At 37.2% G+C, this 19070-nt stretch overlaps 1 protein-coding gene across 1 annotated transcript in view; it reads left to right on the top strand.

Annotated features, from left to right (window-relative positions):
* Positions 1-19070, top strand: part of TCF7L1 (transcription factor 7 like 1) — a 53831-nt gene that overhangs the window by 829 nt on the left and 33932 nt on the right. The window contains exons 2-3 of the mRNA XM_032229281.1: positions 35-101; positions 2720-2850. Of these exons, the coding sequence (XP_032085172.1) occupies positions 35-101; positions 2720-2850 (198 nt within the window). The remainder of the gene's footprint in view (positions 1-34; positions 102-2719; positions 2851-19070) is intronic.

A 19070-nucleotide genomic window follows, 5' to 3' on the forward strand; every position in this document is an offset into this window, starting at 1 on the left:
CACCCTACTCTTTCTCCCCCACCACCACCCCCAGTCGGAGAGGCCGCCTCAGCCGCCGCGGGAAAGTTTCCAGAAGCCGCGGGACTCTGCAGCAGCCGAAGGTAGTAGCGAGCCATGGAGCCGTCCTGCGAAGTGCGGTGGGGGGGGACGGGGGACGGGCGGTGGAAGTGGGGCGGGCTGCCTGGCGACGACGACGACTTGCGCTTCTCTCCTCCGTGCTCTTCCCGTCGTTTTCTGGGACGAGGAGGAGCTTGCTTCCCCTCCGGATTGCCTTCCCCGAATTTGGGCCCTGATCCCGAGCCGGTCGGAGCTCTGGAAATTTTCCTTTTCCGAAAAGGGTTTCCTCTGCCCTCCCCGTGCGGGTTTCCTCGGCCGTCGGTCCCAGCGCGGAATCCTAATCCGGATTTGGAATCCCCGCGCAGTGAAAGCGGGGGGGGGGGAGGCTGGTTCCCCAGTGAAGTTGGCCGCCTTTGCAAAAGGCGCTGCTTTGGCTGGAGCGCGGGGGGCTCTCCTGCCCTTTGGCTTGCTTGCTTCCGCACACGGTAGAAACCCCACTCTCCCCCCCAAGTAATCCCAGCCGGCTAAAAGACTGGCTGATAATGGTTTTTTTGCTGCGGAACAGAGACCCTTTTTGGAATGGGAATTGCCCCTGGGTATGTGGGTATAAGTGGCAGCCGAGTGGCAGTGAAACGCGCAGATTGACGGGCTCTTGACTGCGCGCGATTCTGCTCCTTAGTCAGATGCCTTTGGAGATGGAGGTGCAGCTATGCTGCGAAGTGGCTCTCTTGAGCTTGCTTGTTTTCTTGCACCCCTTTCATTATCCAAACTAGGTGACATCATGAGTTCTAGTGACCGTCATCAGTGCCAATAACTCAAACTAGGCAACATCAGTAACACTGATGGTGTTAGCTAGTTTGGGTAATGAAACGTCTCCAAAAAAAAAAAAAACAGGCAAGATCAGAGAGCACCAAGGAGTTCCCATTTCAAACTACAAATATGCTCTTATATTAGCAGCAATTGTGCTTAGACTTTAGTGTTAAAATTGGTAGGGCTGAGGATACCCCCCCATGGCTCGTTGAAGTTACAAGATTTACTTTTTACTTTGAGTAAACAAAGCCTATGGTGACCTATGGCTCTTTTAAGAAGTAATACTTTTTGGATGTAAATTTATCAGTGTTCTCGAACAAGAGGCACCATTTTACTTCTGAATGAAGACGTTTAGGATCACTGAGAAGGAATCGTTTAATGCTGTGCATGTTTATGCAGAATTGTTCCCTTAAGTTCATAGGAATGTATAGAATTGCTGCTTGACAAGGGAATTTTCCCTTGTCCTGGATGGGAATTATTTCAGTCAGTAGTAGGCTTTAGCCCGATTTTTTTTTTAAATGCACAACAGAATTTTGAATGGAGAAGTCAGAATTCACCCACTTGTGAGTTTTTAAATAACTTAAAAAGTAAAGTATACTAATTCCTTAATGATCCATTCCAAAGGATCAATTTTATGAATAAATTTATTTAAAACATTCAAATTAATACAGTTTATTTCTAAATATAGGAATTGCTGTGTGAAGTTTAAAACATGTAAAGTGTTTACTCAGAAATAAGCCTTGCTTGCTTCAGGGAGAATTGCTTGGTGGGGCTAAGTGTAAAATTAACCTAATATTAGGTGGATTCCTCCCTAAGTTTCTTTTTTGCACATTTGGGGGAGGGGGTAACAACTCTTATTCTTCATCTTAACAGTACAGTAGGTGAAGTAAAAGTTATAATTATTGTTGTTATTTGTGTAGAATTTTGGACTGCAGTTAATCTTGATAAATGATCCAGTGGTACTTTGGTGGGGGTGCAGACATTAAAACATGATTGCATAAATCTCTAGCTCACTGAATGAAAGGTGACAGACCTGCATATGTTTCCTCAACTTTTGTCCCAAAGACAGACTTTGGGAAGCTTGCAACTCTGCAGTTTGTATTAATGAATGGCTCACAGGGAGGAAAAAATAGCTTTTTATAAAAGGTCATTACTTTGCAATACATATTTATCATAGCAAGCCTGCATTTATCTAACATAACATTATGTTATGTTAACATTATGACCTAAAAGAATGAAGATCTGTCATTTTCTAAGTGTTATTTGCATAACTCTGAAGATTGGCCAAGATATCCTGGACATTAAGTATTACATTGCTGAAAGGTCCACATCATGAGCCATTTTTTAAATTTTTGACTTGTGAATCTTTTCATGTGATTTATTGAGTAAATTATATCTGAGCAAATTATAGTTTGATGTTTTGCATGGGAGGAAAAAGGACAACAGGTGTCACATTTTGACTTAAAGCATTTGAATGAAACTTGTGGTGTTATAGATATTTTTTTGTGGATAAATATAACTGAATTATTAGATAAAAATGGATTTTTATTGGTTGATTGCTTTAATTAGAAGTACAATAATTTATGTTGTTTCAAATTTGTTTCAAGGCATGAGTACTAGATAACAAAATGGAATAAATACAATTTCATCTTGTTTAGTACTTTTTGCTTCAATGCTAATTTTTCTCTGCTTTGTGATCCTAGCTAGTTTTTCTTGAGTCTGATCTTGTATAATTTGTGGAGTTAGAATTCTAACTTTTGTAATTCATACAAACTTAAGTTGGTTGTTTTGCCATTCATCAGGGGGTTTTACTCTCTGAATGTTTATAGCTAATATCTTCCTTCTTCCATAGTAATTAGAAGACAGCAAGATGGAGGTTTTTTTAAAGGGACTCCTTATCCAAGTTATCCTTTCTTGATGATCCCAGAGCTGGGAAACCCTTACCTTCCTAGTGGAGCCTTGTCTCCAAGTGGTGCTCGAACAGTAAGTACTTTGTTTTGCAATATGTATAATTAATTTTTTCTTCTTCTATGAAGGGGAATTCGAGTTAGATGGAATGGTTTTATATGCCCTTTAGCCCCACTGGAAAGGTGTTGCTTTACATTTAGTATCTGAGTATAATAAGCTGTCAATCTTTTAAAGCTGGAAATGTTAGAAATAGAACCCTTTCAGATAAGGAGTCTGAAATTAGGCAATCTCTTTTACACTTCTCTGCCAGATTTACAGCGTAATAATTTATAACACTGAAAATATTTCACCACATTGGATATATTGAAGATAAATGTTTTCATAGAATTTTGTCTCCTTTTGGTCCGCCTATACCCCAGGGTTCAGAACAAAAAGTTGTCCAGATCTACTGAAAATTGTTCAGTAAATTTAAGGTTTATCTCATGTTTATTTGCATTTTCAGTGAACTGTTTATTTTGGAAAAGATGCTCCAGGTTTTTCTATAATGCAAAGTGGAATAAAATATATTTAATGAACAAAAATATTCTGAATAGAATTCTGGCTTGGGGGAAAGTCTGTTATGTCCTGGCATCTGCCCTATGGAATACAATCCCTCTAGAGATCAGATTGCTCCTGTCCCTGTTGGCCTTCCATAAGGCTCTGAGGGGAGGCTCTGTGCTTGAGTCTGGGATTCCCAAGAGTGCGGAGGAGCCTGTTTCTTAATTACGTTGAATGTTGGATTGTGGCTTTGCAATTTTTTTTTTCCTGACTGCTATGGGTTTTATATTTTTGTAGATATTTTTAGTATTGTGAGCAATCCAGAGCCATGCACGTGAGATAGGCCCTCATGTAAATCCACCAAATAAATAATTCTTGTTTTCCTTGGAACCTTAGTTAGAACTATCAGGATTGCAAAAAAATCTAGATATCCATTAGGTAGTGGCACAGAGGATTCTTTACTAGGTTTGGGTAGCCTAGCTCTGAAGTCCTGCCTGCTCAATTTACCCTCAAGGGCAGCCTACTGAATACTTTTGCTTATTCACACTGTCCTTTAACATAAGACTTTGGTTGAGTGTATTTGGAGATGTAGTTTCACCTCCTAAATGTTTGCTAGCCTTATAAAACTTGTATACTACTTACAACAAACCTCTGAATTATCTGCAGTATATGAAGTCCAGTCTATTGACTCTGCTGGCTGTGCTTGATGGAACTGTAATATAATGTAATAATACTTGGAAGCCAGGATTGAGAAAGTCTGCTTAAGAGCGGTTTATGGCAAGCGATTGGCTAGGATAGTGATCCTAAATTGTTGAAATTAACAGTCATGGAGAAAAAAATGTATTAGCAGTTACAATTCATGATAGTTGTATTTTATTTCTAGTATCAGAGCCAGCATGTCCTTGACTACTAGCTGCTGGGCCTATACTAGTTAGTTGTAATAATATTTTGCTTCCAGGTTTCCAGAAGTATCATTTTGTATTAGGTATATTGTGAAAGTTGCCCAGCAGAACTTACATCAGACTTTAATGCTTAGTAAATATGTAGATTCCTAAGAATCTGGGAAAGTCTGTCTGGGTAATCGATGTAATCATAATAAATATCAATATACTATTATCTGACATTTTTATTACCTGGCAATTAATTAAGATGGGAAACACTGTATTATCATCCTATTTTGGTGGCAATAAGATCAGTAATGATATTAGCATCCCCAAAAATGTTAAATATAAATGTTTATTGATAACCATTGTTATACATTTTGAAGCATTCCCAGATCATTCTAAGATATTACCCCCCTGATTTACTGATCACTTACTAAGCCATGGCAAATGTGGGAAAACTATAAAAAGACGCCAACTTTGCTGGCTTTAAAGTAAACTACTAGATCAGGGCCATAAAAATGGCTAGATGACTGAAATGTTTTTTTGTTGCCATTTCTTGGTTCAGAGTTTTGTAGCCCTGTGCTAAAGCCAAAGCAAACAAATCCCATTATGACTTAGTGTTACATATGGACACAGTATGTTTACAAGACACTCAAATAACTTGGGGTAGTTACATACATTGTCCTGTCCTACTCTTTTAATCATAGTTTGACTTGTCATGGTCTGGATGTTTTCCTAAGGTCAAGTGTATCCTTCAAAACCTTGATTTTTGTTAAGCATACCAAGGTTTATCCGGACACTATAGGCAAGATAGTGACCTCGAAACTTTCTACCAGGCTCTTTCAAAAGAGCTTCCATGTGTCCTTGGGGACTAATAAACAATATGACTATGCTGTACTTTGCAGGCATTCCTATACCATCCTAATTTTCTCCAGAATTAATGGCTATATTATCATGCAGTTGCTTTTAATAGAGATTTAGATATGTTGACTTTAACTAAGATAAGCTATTATACTACAGTTCTAGTATAAAATATGCTCCTTAGGCACAATAAGTCCTATGTGGAATGGTTAAAAGAACTAGATATGTTTAAGTTGCAAAAATAAAGTTGAGTAGGGACATGATCTCTGTCTTTAAATATCCAGTGGTTGAGACTAGAAGGAATAGGATGAAATTTCAAGGATATAGATATAGATTATACTTTAGGAAGATTTTTGATGGCAAGAGCTGCTAATCACAGAATGAGCTACCAAATGTGGAGGGGTTTCCCCTTTCCTGGAGATTTTCAAAAAAGGGCAGTCATTGATCAGGGATGGTACAGTGAATCCCTTGACACTGAAAGTGGTAAAAGAGGAAGTAAAGAAGAAGGTACAGTGAATCCTGAAATGTTCAGAGAATTGGACTTGGTGGCCTTTTACTTACCTTCCAGTCTAGGATTATATGAAGCTGTGCAGCATGGGCTTTCCTCTTTCTTTTTAATAGCTGTGGTCATAGAATATAATTCCAGTGCTTCTCAACTTCAGCACATGTTACTCTTGAGATTGAGAAACACTTGTTTTATCTGAGTTAATGCAGCTAACATTGTTTTTTAATCAAAATATGAACTCTACTCTTTAAGCAGATTTATAATGTCTGATTAAAACTAGCTTCTAATAAAGCTATAGTAGTGTAGATTTAATCCTATGCCATTAATTTCGCTCAGAATAGAAGGAAAAATTCATGGTGGAAAGGGAAAATACAAATTATATGAGCTTTTAGCCCATCTGAACTGTGGTTAAAGATTTTACATAGGGGTTAAAGTGAACAACTGATAAATTAAAAAAACATATTCTTGGTCTCAATATTTTTAATTTAAAAATGAATATAATATCCAGATGTCTAAGTTGCTGCCTGAAGCACAAGTTTGTTATAGAGAATAGCAGTTTCCTTAGAAGCTTTTAACTGGTAACTAAATTGATTAACAATTTCAAAGAAATTTCCTTTACATAGAAGTTAAAGGTTGTTCAGTTTTTTCTCCTTTAAGTGCATGTAAGAGTTCAGACTTTTTCTTTATATTTGCCTACATTTTGGTTGTATAACATTTCTGAATACCATTTGGTTTATTTGTTTTGATTTACATAAGGAAATGTTAAAAATAGAAAAATAATAGTTTACTGATCTTACAGGTTATAGCATTTTTTGTTAATACAAATGACAAAATAAAGCCAAAGATATCCTCAGTAAACATCTGGAAAATGTAATATTAATAGTTCAAAGAGAAATTAATCATTGTATTTTTGTTTTTCCTTTTTCTTTGGGAGAGAGTAATTGAGAGCACAGTTTAGCAGTGACTTAATGCATCACTCTAAATTTTGACTGGCAAAATAAACACATAAAAGAATTATGACATAGACAGATCCTGCAACCATCTCTTGTTTGTTCTGCTTTTCTCATTTAAGAGGAGACTTAAGCCATTTAAAAGCTGTTAATGGGCTGACATTGTGTGTCCCCACAGACATTTTAAAAAGTGATTAAGCAAATTGACCAAGCGTTAGACAGTAAATTGAATTCTCTAGAGGCCAGCCCCCCCAGTGTTCCAACTCCAATTCCAAATTCTACAGATGCCATAACCCTCAGGAGTTCATTGTGTTTTGTGGCCATTAGGGATTCCCTGCCTGCTTCCTTATCATGTGAATCTATTATTCTCCTTTGAGTTGTCCATGAACATCTTATCAATTTCCTCAGCAAGTATCACCAGTCTTTTGGCTTTACTGCCTTTGGATTAATCCATAAATTTGAAAGATAGATGTAATGGCATAAAGTTTTATTCTACTTTCAGAAGAAGTAAACGTGCATTTTCCTTGTGCTATTTAAAGGAAAATACTTTTTCCTCAAATTTAGATTGATGGTGATCCTGGGCCTTTTAGATTTGTAGGACTTCATAGCCCATGCCAGATTACGAATGATAGGAAATGTTTTCTTGGAAAGCCATAAGTCCCCTACTTGGAAATTTAATTATACACAGACATTTCATAGCAGGTATAATCTTAAAACAAACATTACCTGAGTGTTTGTATAAGAAGATTAACCATATTCTAAAAATTTGCCTAGTTAAATTAAGAACTCTTTTGCTTATGAAAACAATTTAAACTGATTGAACTTTGTAGCATTAGTGATGAATGGATTCTTGAAGACCATCTGCGGGGTTGTTACAATAAATTGATAGCAGTTGTGCTATTTTTACATGGAGATCATTAGAAGTCATTTTATTCAAATTGTCTTACACCTGGATTATTGTTAATTATGTGGGAGCAGGCTTGTTTTGTCTGAATCTGTCTTTATCATTTCTTTTGATTGAAGATGTCCCTTTTAGAGATAAAGTGGATAGCCAGAGGACCACAAGTCCTAATGTGCCACAGTGCATATGGACTGTTTTCTAAATTCTTGAATTTGGTATATGCAATATATTATCTAATTGTTCTAAAATTGTGTTCCACAGAATTTCTTGCTGTAGGCTTGGGCGCGTAAGAACATTTTCCTTTCTTCTTCTTTTTTAAAAGTGAAATTCCAAGTAATTCTTATAGTGTTTCCTATAATATGGTTTATCATTGTAAATCTTAACTGATAAGGTATTAAGATGAAGATGTACTGTTCCCCCCATGGTTATTAAAAATGATGTAGCCAAAATTGTGTCATGTTACATTGAATCATGCTGGAGTGGGTGAAAATTAATGTTTTTATATTGTAAATGTTTTAAAATCTGTGTAGAGTATGTGTTCGTAAAATGAATGTTTGCTCTTAAAATGTTAAGAATGAATTCAGAGACTTTTTTCTAGGTAAGTGTTTATGACGGATTTTAACTCCCAAGCTCCTGAAGTTGAATTTGTGATGCTATAGGATATATATAGCCTGGGTTAGTGTTCATGTTAAACCAGTCGATCATTTTGTTTTTAACTTAACATTGTAAGTCAAACTTTATGATTTAGTGCATAAATGACACAGTCTGTTCCTCAGCTGAAGAATTTGTACTTTCAAAACATTCTAATATTTTAATGAAATTTCTTTTAGGTCCTACCCCCCCTGAAGCAGCAGAAAATAAACTTTATTGAAAGCCACATACATTTCTTACACTGGAAAATTATCATTCATTTTTATTGCTAGGAAACAAAATATTTCTGGCAGTTTTCTAATACTGAAAATATAGTTACTTCAAAGAATTGAATTGATGGAATCCTCTTGTATTTACAAGAAAACGATGGTGTTCTCAAGAGAATGTGTGGCATGCAAAATAAATTCAGTTGGCAAAATTGTGGTAAGATATTGTTGGAGAAAATCTGCAGTTTTCCAGGTTTCTTTTTCCTTAGGCTGTATTTGTGCTCATCGTTAAACTGTTCAATTTAGTCTTCAGTGGGGTTTAAATAGCATTGTTGAACAATAACTGCTTTAGTTATGATTTTGCTGCTTCCATAATGCCAGAAGAATGGTTCCTATTCTTTAGGATTTCTCTCTAATCTCAGCATTTTAGAATTGTCACCCCTCTTGTGCTGCAATCTGTTAGTAATTCTGAGTCAGGTAAATTTCACTTTAGGGAACATTCTCCAGTTTTTATACTACACTTCCCCCAACCCACTTCAGTACAATAATTAACATTTAATCTTCTATATAAAAGATCAGTTAATACCAGTGTATATTGCTACTCCAAAGTTACCCTAACCAAGCCACATCAGCCATTTTCCCTCCTAACGATCATTTAACAGTATATATCATATAAAAACAAGTTACATATTTTAAGTTACTTAAGGAGCTGCTATCTTTCTGCTTTGTTTTAATACATTCAGATCTTTTTAGTTAACTTGTGGGAACAATTTTAAAAGGTTAGATAGAAAGCCTGACTGCTTTGTCTCTGGGGACACTTTCCCCCCCCTCTTGATGAAAAGTCTGTTTCTTATTTAGAGTTATTGTTTTGTTACATTCTTAACCTTGCTGTAACTGCTTCAGGCATGAGATAAACCCCAAGTTCTATGTTGCATGGGGAGAAAAAAACTCCTGAGATGAGTTGCAGCTGCTTTCTCACCTAATAAATGCAGAATGATAGTGCCCAGGCCTTCCTTCCTTCCTTCCTTCCTTCCTTCCTTCCTTCCTTCCTTCCTTCCTTCCTTCCCTCCCTCCCTCCCTCCCTCCCTCCCTCCCTCTGGATCTCACTATATGTAGACAACAAGGTAACTTCTATTAATAGAATAAGTTAACTTCTATGATATCTATCACTGTCACAGTTCCAATACTTGAAATAAATGCTATAGGTAAACAGGATTGCAGTATTTTATTTTTCCTTCTGTGTTTTGCAGACTATGTGCTTTACTTTCTGCTACTAGAGAGAAAGACGTGATAATCTTTCTGAGATCAAAGATTTTACTAATAGGTAGGAGGAGGTGAATAAATAACAGGGAAAAAGAGGCTTGGTCCAAGAGCAGCCACTATGCAAGGAAGCAGAAAATGGGTTACGTTCAGTAGGAAGTTGATAGAATAGCTGGAAGTCAGTGCAATTAAATCATTTGGCACAGTCTTTACTGGAGAGATAATAGAAATGGATGCCGGGAAAAGATGTGACCTTAGCAGTATCTGAATGGGAAAAATTGCAGATCTGGGAAGTGAGTGAAGTTCCTAATATTTCTGGCAAAAAGGATAACTTTATGGGATTAAAAGAAGGTAACTCTGCCCACAGTAATCTAACTAACTGCCCCATTTAAACTTCTATTGCTACAATGCATTGTAAAAATGTGCATCTGTCTACATATACATATATGCATACATACACACACACACACACGCGCACATTTGTCTTTATGTAAAAGGAGATAATTTACCTCCAGGATTATTGAAAAATGTTACTTGAGCCCAACAACAGGTATTTTTAGTTGCAATTAACAGTCTTTTCATTTGCATGTCCTCTGCTGTTCTATTATCGCCACTGTTATCTTTTGTTCATGATGGTGGAGGGTATTTTTGATTTGGTTGGTTCGGATTTTGATCATTTGATGTTCCTGATAATTGGTTAGTGAACAAAGTCAACGTGATTCATATTCTTTTCATATGTTACACATATATTTTTTTTATTGTAAAAGGGAATAATGCTGACTTGGTCTTTTTTTGAATTGCTAATTAGGGATGTACAAATACCTTAAAGAGCTCCCTGCTGTCTTTGCATGTATGTGCATGCACAGCCACTTCCTTTGTTTTTTTATTTCCCCATCACAAAAGTGGCTGTGCATGCACATTCATGCATAGACAGCTGTGAGCAGCTTCCAAGATGGCCATGTGATCCTAGAAAAAGATGTAACTCTGATAACAGTTGCAGAAGAAGTGTTTCATACATGCTGCAGCATGTTCCAAACCACTTCTTCCAAAGAATTTACATAGTCCTGTTCCTTGTCTTCTAGACAGAGGGGCTGAGCTAGCTGGAGTATCATGGGAATTACAACCCATCAGACTGAAGACATCAGACCAAGAAAGGTTCATCTATATGAAATCACTGGACGAGAATGGCAGGGAAACATAGCTTACTGTAAACTACTATGCCAGTGAACTCAGTGATGTAATCCTGGAATGCTTTTTTATAGTCAATAATTGAATGAAGGGGGATACCTTTAAAATCAGCCTAGATTGTTGAAAAAATAGGAGGCTTACTAGAAAAGTCTGTTTGGATTGGCTTGTGCTCCCCAGTCATTACTTGTGGGACCTACTGGACTCAAGTTTACTTCTGGGGTCCTAAATGATAGCATTCTACTGTTCTTCTATTATACTGATGATTTCTATATTAGTCTGTTGCTTGCATATTCTACATAGGGATGCATTTGAAAATGACTTGGAAACTAGCTAAGACAAAATTAGGGTATCTACTTATTAATATCTATTTTCCTGCTAATTTATCTCCGAGTCATAAATTGTTCTTATTTTTACAGGACCTAATCATTTAATGTCCAACTATATATCAGAAAGCCTTTTTATGTGAACCCTTTTCAGTGCTCAGGATGGCTGGTGAAATGTTGCTTCATGAAAACATAGCCAGACATAGCCTTTTCTATAGCATGTTTGAAACTGGGGATTTTTTTGTGTGTTGTTGTTTTTGTTTTAGTATATTCCTGCAGTTCCCAAACTTGGGTCTGGGAATTGCAGTGTATTTCAAAGGGTATTGTGGAATCTCAATCTACTAGCTAAAATTAATTCACAGTTTTGGCCTAGGGATTTTACTGCTTTTAACAGTAAAACTTTGCAAAAAAAGAATTCTACAAATATTTAAAATATATGTGAAAAAGTTCTAGGATTATTTGTCATTATTTTAAAACTGCTCTCGGCAATATTCAAAATCCTTGCGTCTTCACTGGCCTATAGGCCTAAGAAATTAGAATTGAATCTGATTTGGGTAGGGAGCAAAATTGCCATCTATTTCTTATTTTGATAAGTGTTGATCTACTATCAAAATGTTTACTTTTGATAAATATGAATTTTCACATTTTTAATAATTATTATGATTGTAACAGTAAATTCTGGGAGAAGTTAATATAGACCACAATTACAGACAGGTACAGTTTTAAGGCATTGGAAGGACTCTTGAATTGATTGTACAGTATTTGTCCAGTAAAAAAAACGATGGGTAATTGAAAGTAGAAGAAGGGCTAGGAAAAATAGCTTACTAATGGACTTTTATTATTTCTGGGAAGGATTTGGAGGGACGTAAGGCACTTTATTGAGACTCAATGAAGAGATAATTTTAGTTGAACAAGTTTTCCTAGTCCTTTCCTAAAAGCAAAAAAATAAATACATTAAAAAAAAACCTTTTTATCCATCATTTGACAAGGGATCATTTACAAACCTGGCAGATATATGACTTCGTGACTTTTGAAAAGAAATCCAGAAATTCAGTGATATGATCACTGTCAGGTAAAAGTGCCTTTGTTGGCTGAAGAGCTTAACAGAAAAATCCTCCTTTAGGGTCTGTTTCTGAGGGGGGGGGAAACAGCAGTAGTTTCTGATGAAGGGCTAGTTTATGGTGTTTAGGAGCCCAGGTGTTTGGCAGTATGGAAATATTGTGTTACTCACACACCTCTAGGTTACATTCTCTCCAAATCCTTTTCCATTGTTTGGGTATTTTCCCTTGTTCTCCCATAACTAAAGCAACTAAAGCCTGCTTATCTTGCAGCAGTAAAGTTAACAGAACAATCTCTCTTTGAGTATGAACATGGCTTTGCCAAGTGATGAATAACATGGGCATCACCTATTATTATCTTAAGTTGGGAACAATATAGATCTGGCTCTTAAGGGAACAGGTTGAAACTAGATTGAGTAGCTGTTAGGGTAACTAATCCACAATATGCATTCCTAGAGGTGCACACCTTTTTCTTCTGGCTGACCTTTTTCACGTTTAATTAAATGCAGCATTGCCAGTCTTCTAGGGAAACTATTGATATTTGAACATTTATTTTGTAGATGTTAAGCTGCATTTGTTGCAGGCAGCTGGAGTAGGCTGGAAATATGATGCAACTCCATCAAGGCGCAGACAGTTTTAAATTTTAGTAGAATGCTTGATGATGGAGCTTAGAAATTCAATAATAATTGAATTTGTGGCATCTTAAAGACTAACACATTTATTATAAAGAAGCTTTCATAGACTGAAGCTTATGCTATAATAAATATGTTAGTATTTAAGGTGCCACAAGACCATGCTGTTTCTGCTGTAACAGACTATAATGTTAGTAAGCCTCTAGGAATTCAGTATTCTACATTAATTACAATTCCATTAATCTAGGCATGTGGCGTAGAGGGTTGGATGCATTAAATCTGCTGTCACTATTGGTTTTTTAAAAAGCAAGTTTCTAAAACTCGTGATTTTAAAAATTGTTATGTTGTAAAAAGTATGTACCATCCAGTGGTGGGTTGCAACCAGTACGCCCCGGTACGGGTGTACCGGTGCATTCCGGGAGCACCGGGTACGGTTCCACTATGGTGTTCCGGAGGCCCCACCTGCCCACCCACGCTCCTTACCTGTATTTGAGCTCTTTGGCGCTTCCGCACATGTGCATGTCATTAACAATGCCTGGGCGATGCTCCACCAAGCAGCTGGAGCGTTGCGGAGCATCACAGGAGGTAAGGACGCATGCACGCATGCTGCGCATGTTCATGTGGTGGAGACTGGGCCCTGTTGCCCCATACTGGTTGTACTGGGATCCGGAACCCACCACTGTTACCATCACAATAATATGGACAAATATCTTGCAATAATTGAATCAAAATGCCATTCTAGAATGCACTAGTTATCAGCTCTGTTAACTACTAATTTAGATTTGCATTTTTAAAGAAAGACTTCTGATAAAATATTGGACATGAATTTCTAGAGTTTGGTTAGTAGTTTATGTTTCAATATTAGATTATTTCAGTTCGATATCTTGACTGGATATCAAGCCTGGCCAAGCCAGCTTGTTGAAATTCTGCACCATACACAAATTAATATTTGGAAAAGGTGATGCAAGTAATCCAATAAATTATAACAAAGAGATTGTTAATTTAAAAGGATTCAAAGGAGTATTCAAAATCCACGTTTTGTTGCATTATTACTCAGCGTTATATTTCTTATAAAGACGCACTTGCATAAAGATTTTATTGCATAGTTTCTATTTATTATACATATGTTGAACAATTCTTCCTTCTCTTACGTTTTTTTTTTTTTGCAAACAAGGTGAGAATTTCAGGTAATTGTGAGGAATGATGAAGTTTGCAGAAGATTTTAAAAGATGTTTCCTATTATTCAACATCCTGAGTTTTTGTTTGCTGTACCATCATGGTTGTTGGCTAATCATTTACCTTCAGTTTTTGACTAAACAATATTTACAAGATGTTTCTTTCCAGTTCCATTCCAACTCAGAGCAACAATATTGCTCCAGGCTACCCTTCATTGTATTTCATTTTAAGAGGCCTTATTTGAGGGGTGATGCATGCATGCTATTCTCTGCAGCTGGTTTTAGTTATTTCGCTAAACTATTGTTTCCCTCCTGGATTGACTTTGCTAAGCAGTGAAAGAACTGGAACATATAATAGTTCATCCTGGGATTCAGACAGCTCTATTATTATTAGTTTGAAATATTTTGAAGCAAGTATATATGAAAATTAATCATTTCAGAGGAGTGGAATACAGTATGCCAGTCTTCTCTTCCACAGAGATAAATGTAAGATCTGTAAAAGACAAATCATTGACTGTGCTGCTCACAATATTCTGATCACAAGGAAAGGAATGAATATGCAACAGTTCCTGTGCCTTTCAGATCAGTTAATGTAAAGATGGGAGGGGGGACTTCTGTTGTGAGACCCTGATAGTTTGGGAAGCATTAGTCAGTCAATCCTCTTATAAGATAGGATTGTTTAGCAAGAGCTTCACTTGAAAGAAACAACTGTTGATAGCTTTCTCAGGAACTGCTTTAATTTTGCATCATTATGTAGTTAATATTTGTCTTCTTGCATAGTTGTCTTCCTTCCACTAATGGTAGCCTGGTTATGGTTAATGATGTTTTATTGGGTTACTTTATAACAGGATCCAAAATTCATGATTCTCAAGTCACTGTCTGGTCTAAAATCATACTTCATAGCTGTTGAGGAAGCTGCACAGGGAGGCCGTGGTACTGAGTGCGACATAGAAAAGCAAGCTGGACCCCAGAAAAACTCCAGAAAGACAAACAGCCTGTCTCAGATGCACAGTTGATTCCTGTGGCCTCTTGTGCCAGTCAGCGGTGCTCTTGAGAATCCCCCCCCCCCATGTCTTTAGTGTGGAGGAAACCCCTTCTGAGACTGGGCAAAACTGCTGTGCAGAAGTAGTAGAGAATTAGGACTTGGTCAGAAAAGATGGCCAGGAAGAGAAGGAAGAAGTGCTGCTGCAGCAAAGGTACTTCTGTAGCCAAAAAGAGAGGAAAGAAAGTAGAAAAATCTGCTCAGCAAGAAAAAAGGAGAAAAAGCAAGGATTTAGGCAGCTCACTCATTAATAAGATGACTTTCCCAGTTTACATGGTCCTAGTTACGTCCTTGGAAAAAGTTACAGTTATCAAATTTTGGTGTTTGGAGTAATGAAAAATGCATCGTTAAATGACCATAGTGGAATAATTCTTGTTTCTCAGGTAGTTCTGACTCACAGGTTTTTATTTAATAAAGTTACGTTTAATAGCATACCACAAGTTTATTCTCCATTTGTGACTTACCATATTTTTCGGACTATAAGATGCATTGGAGTATAAGATGCACAAAGATTTTGAAGAGGTGAATTTTCAAAAAAAGTTTTTGCCCTCCCCAGGAGCACTCTGCAGGCCTCCCAAACCCTCTGCACACCCCATTTTTTGTGAAAAAGGGGCATGCGGAGAGTTTGAGAGGCCTGTAGAGTGCTCCTGGGGGCTTGGGAGGGCAAAAACGAGCATAAAATGGGGCGTGCAGAGAGTTTGGAAGGCCTGCAGAGTGCTCCTGGGGGCTTGGGAGGGCAAAAACAGGCCTCCTGTTCCCTTGTTTTTGCCTTCCCCAGCCCCCAGGAGCACTTTGCACGCCTCCCAAACCCTCTGTGCGTCCATTTTTGTGAAAAATGGAATGCGCAGGTGGGGTTTCAGGAGACCAAAAATGCTGTATTCAGTGTATAAGACACACACAGATTTTCACCCTCTTTTGGGGGGGGGGGAGTCTTATACTCTGAAAAATACAGTACTAGAAATTTTCATACCATTTTAAAACATGGATAAAAAGGAAGAGGAATAAAGTTGTTATTTAAGATCTCCCAATGAATCCTTCGCTTAAACACAAAAGGTATTCCTTTTTCAGGTTCTGCTTCCAAAACTATCCCATAGACTATATTGACATGACTGTTGCTCCAATGAGTAGAATTGGAAAAGGAAATCACATTGAGCATAACTCTGCTATCTTAAAGCCTGTGGAATGCCCATGGACTGGTTTGAGAGAATTATTGATCTAGGATATTTTGTCTTTACATTGATTTTACCATTTTGTGTTAAAAAAGACTTTTAGAAGCCAAGTTTCATTTTTATGATTTACATTCAATTTTACCTAAGAATTTTGGTATGTAAGTAATTATGTAGCAGCCCAGGAAAATGAGAATATTTAATCACAGTTTGTTATTTCATTGTAATGGAAAAATAGTTGCAGGCCTCAGAAACAGTCTCATAGGTGGCTGACTGAATTGCTAGGTGAGAATTTTTAAAGTTCCAAGAACAACTTCTTACACTTCCACATGTTCTTTCCTTGTCATTTCCTTTTGGATTTTCTTAACAGAGATGGAGGAATAGGCAAAGATTTTTGAAGAAAATCTCAGCAGTGGGATTTCTGCTCCCTGGGCAAATGCTTTTCCAACCGATTGTCATTACCCAAGCCAACTAGATACAGTGTCTGAATAGGAATGAATAGAGCCATTCAGATTGATGGACAAGAGCTGAAAGTTGTTCACAAAAACCACTGGGCAGTGAGTAGAGCTACAGACTTCAGCATTTGCTCTTAAGGCTGATAAACAACAAAGAACAGTTGACAAATTTACTGGAGCTTTGAGTTGGTACAGTTTTTCCACCACCTGGAAAAGGCACTGGACAAAGCAGGTAGTTCTCTATAGAGTTAAATGCTGAAATGGGTTGTGTGTAATATGCAGACGGGGGCTGGGGGTGGAATAGGAAACTTTGTCATCCATGAAATGGCTATTGATGCATGAAAAAACAACCAGTAGCATTTAGTGCGAATGTGGATCAATATTTTGCTAGATCTATTATGAAAAATGGGATTTGTCTTATTTTCATAAATCTTAACATATAAGATGCAAATGTATCAGAATGTACTGTATATACTCGAGTATAAGCCTAGTTTTTCAGCCCACTTTTTGGGCTGAAAAAAGCCGCCTCGGCTTATACTCGAGTCAGTGAAAAATTTGCCCGAAATGGAGGAGAAAAAGGGGCGGGGCCATGCCGCTGGGTGACACTCGTGAATGGCCCAGTGCCCCTGTGAGTTTCCCCTCCCTCTGTGTCAGTTTGCCGCGCAGCGCGCACCGCACCATCCCCCCTCCTCACGTTCTAATGTAATGCAGGGCTGTCTTACGATTCCCCTTCCTCCCCCTCCTGCCGCTCTGCAACGATGTCCCACCTCCTCCTTGTTATGGCAAGCAGCCACATAGCGATGTCCCACCTCCTCTGGTACAGTGATCCAATGATAGGAATCACTGTGCCGTGTGTCATAGGAGGCGGGACATCGCTCCCGCGGCTGCACGGGACATCATCATCACAGCGGGACATCAGCATCATGAGGTGAGTGAAGTATTTCATTGAATACACCGCTAGTTTACTGTTTTTCTTTGAAATAAATATTCAAAAACATTATTGGTATCTATTTTTATTTTTGAAATTTACCGGTAGCTGCTGCATTTCCCACCCTAGGCTTATACTCGAGTCAATAACTTTTCCAGTTTTTTGTGGTAAAATTAGGTGCCTCGGCTTATATTCGGGTCGGCCTATACTCGAGTATATACGGTATACAAGTAATTATACAATCTATTAAGAACTCACAGTTTAATTATGAAGAGATCATTGAAGCTCATTTTATACCATTGTTATCTATTTCAGTCTTAAAACTGGTACCATTCACATGTATTGAATTATATTCCACATCATTCTCAGCTGTAGTTTGTAAAAATGGATCTGTTCCATAATCTCCCTGTAGAATTATGTTTTTTTTTCCCTAATGAAAGCTTTCACTGAAGTTTTAGAATATATTTATTGCTATACTGTTATTTATTATTTATTATCTTCATTTGTGCCTGGGAAGGCTGTTGGTGATAATTATGAATTATTGAATTTTTAGATTTTTTATGCCATGTTGGTGGAAATAATTAAAAGGAATTGTTATTCTAAATGGTGGTATTAGGTTAATATTCTTTGCCTCCAAAAGTTTGCCTCTAGTTTAAAAATAACTTTGTACAGCAAAGTTGACTATAAACTGCATGTTTCAAATCCAGTATGTATGATCACATTATGACATGGGAAGTTATTAATTTAGTCCCTCTTTTCTCCAATTTTAATCTACAAGATTGTTGATGTGGTGGAAGAATCTGTTTTGCTAAAGTAATGTATAATTGTCAAGGAAGTATTTGCTTTAATTTGCTCTATTAATTTACTTTTCTAAAGTAACTCTTTGGATTCTAGACATAGACCATAAGGGTATGGGCAGCTGAGATGTCATATTTTATGACATATTACTAGGGGAAGAATTTATTGGTAGATGGTAACTGTTGAGGGGTTGCTAAACCGGAGCAAGAAAACCTGTTTTACTGCTCAACTTAATGCAATAATGAAAGAAACGTGAAATGGAAGGCGAGACTACATGCTTTGGAAAATGTAGGGTTTTTGTATATGGAGAGATTATTTTTTTGTATACTGCATATGTTAAGATGTGTTTAAATGGTGATCTTGGGTTTCTCTTAAAGAAAAAAAAAATAACTCTGTTTCTCATCATTTCTTAATTGCCATGACCCTATTTATACAAAGAAAACATAGTCATTCACAATTTTCTCCACCTCTCATTCTTTGTTAGAAGAGCCTCCCACTAAACTGAGGAATATATTGTCTCTTGGCTATTCTCTTTTAATTAGGCTGGGCAAAGTTTTTCTGTAATAAGTGATATATCCCTTTTTTTTCTTCTATCTTTCACTATTCTTTCTAACTTAGACACTTTCTGCATTTGAATCTATTCCTGTTTGCTTGAAAAACTATTGATGTTTTTCCTTAAACTAAATTTCCTTTTGTCTGTGGATATTCTCAGTCATCCAGACCATGGTTGTCTCAAAGGTGCTTTTACAAAAAGCAGCTGGATTTTCTTTGTTTT

Source organism: Thamnophis elegans, chromosome 13, assembly GCF_009769535.1.
Source record: "Thamnophis elegans isolate rThaEle1 chromosome 13, rThaEle1.pri, whole genome shotgun sequence".
NCBI classification, from domain to species: Eukaryota; Metazoa; Chordata; class Lepidosauria; order Squamata; family Colubridae; genus Thamnophis; species Thamnophis elegans.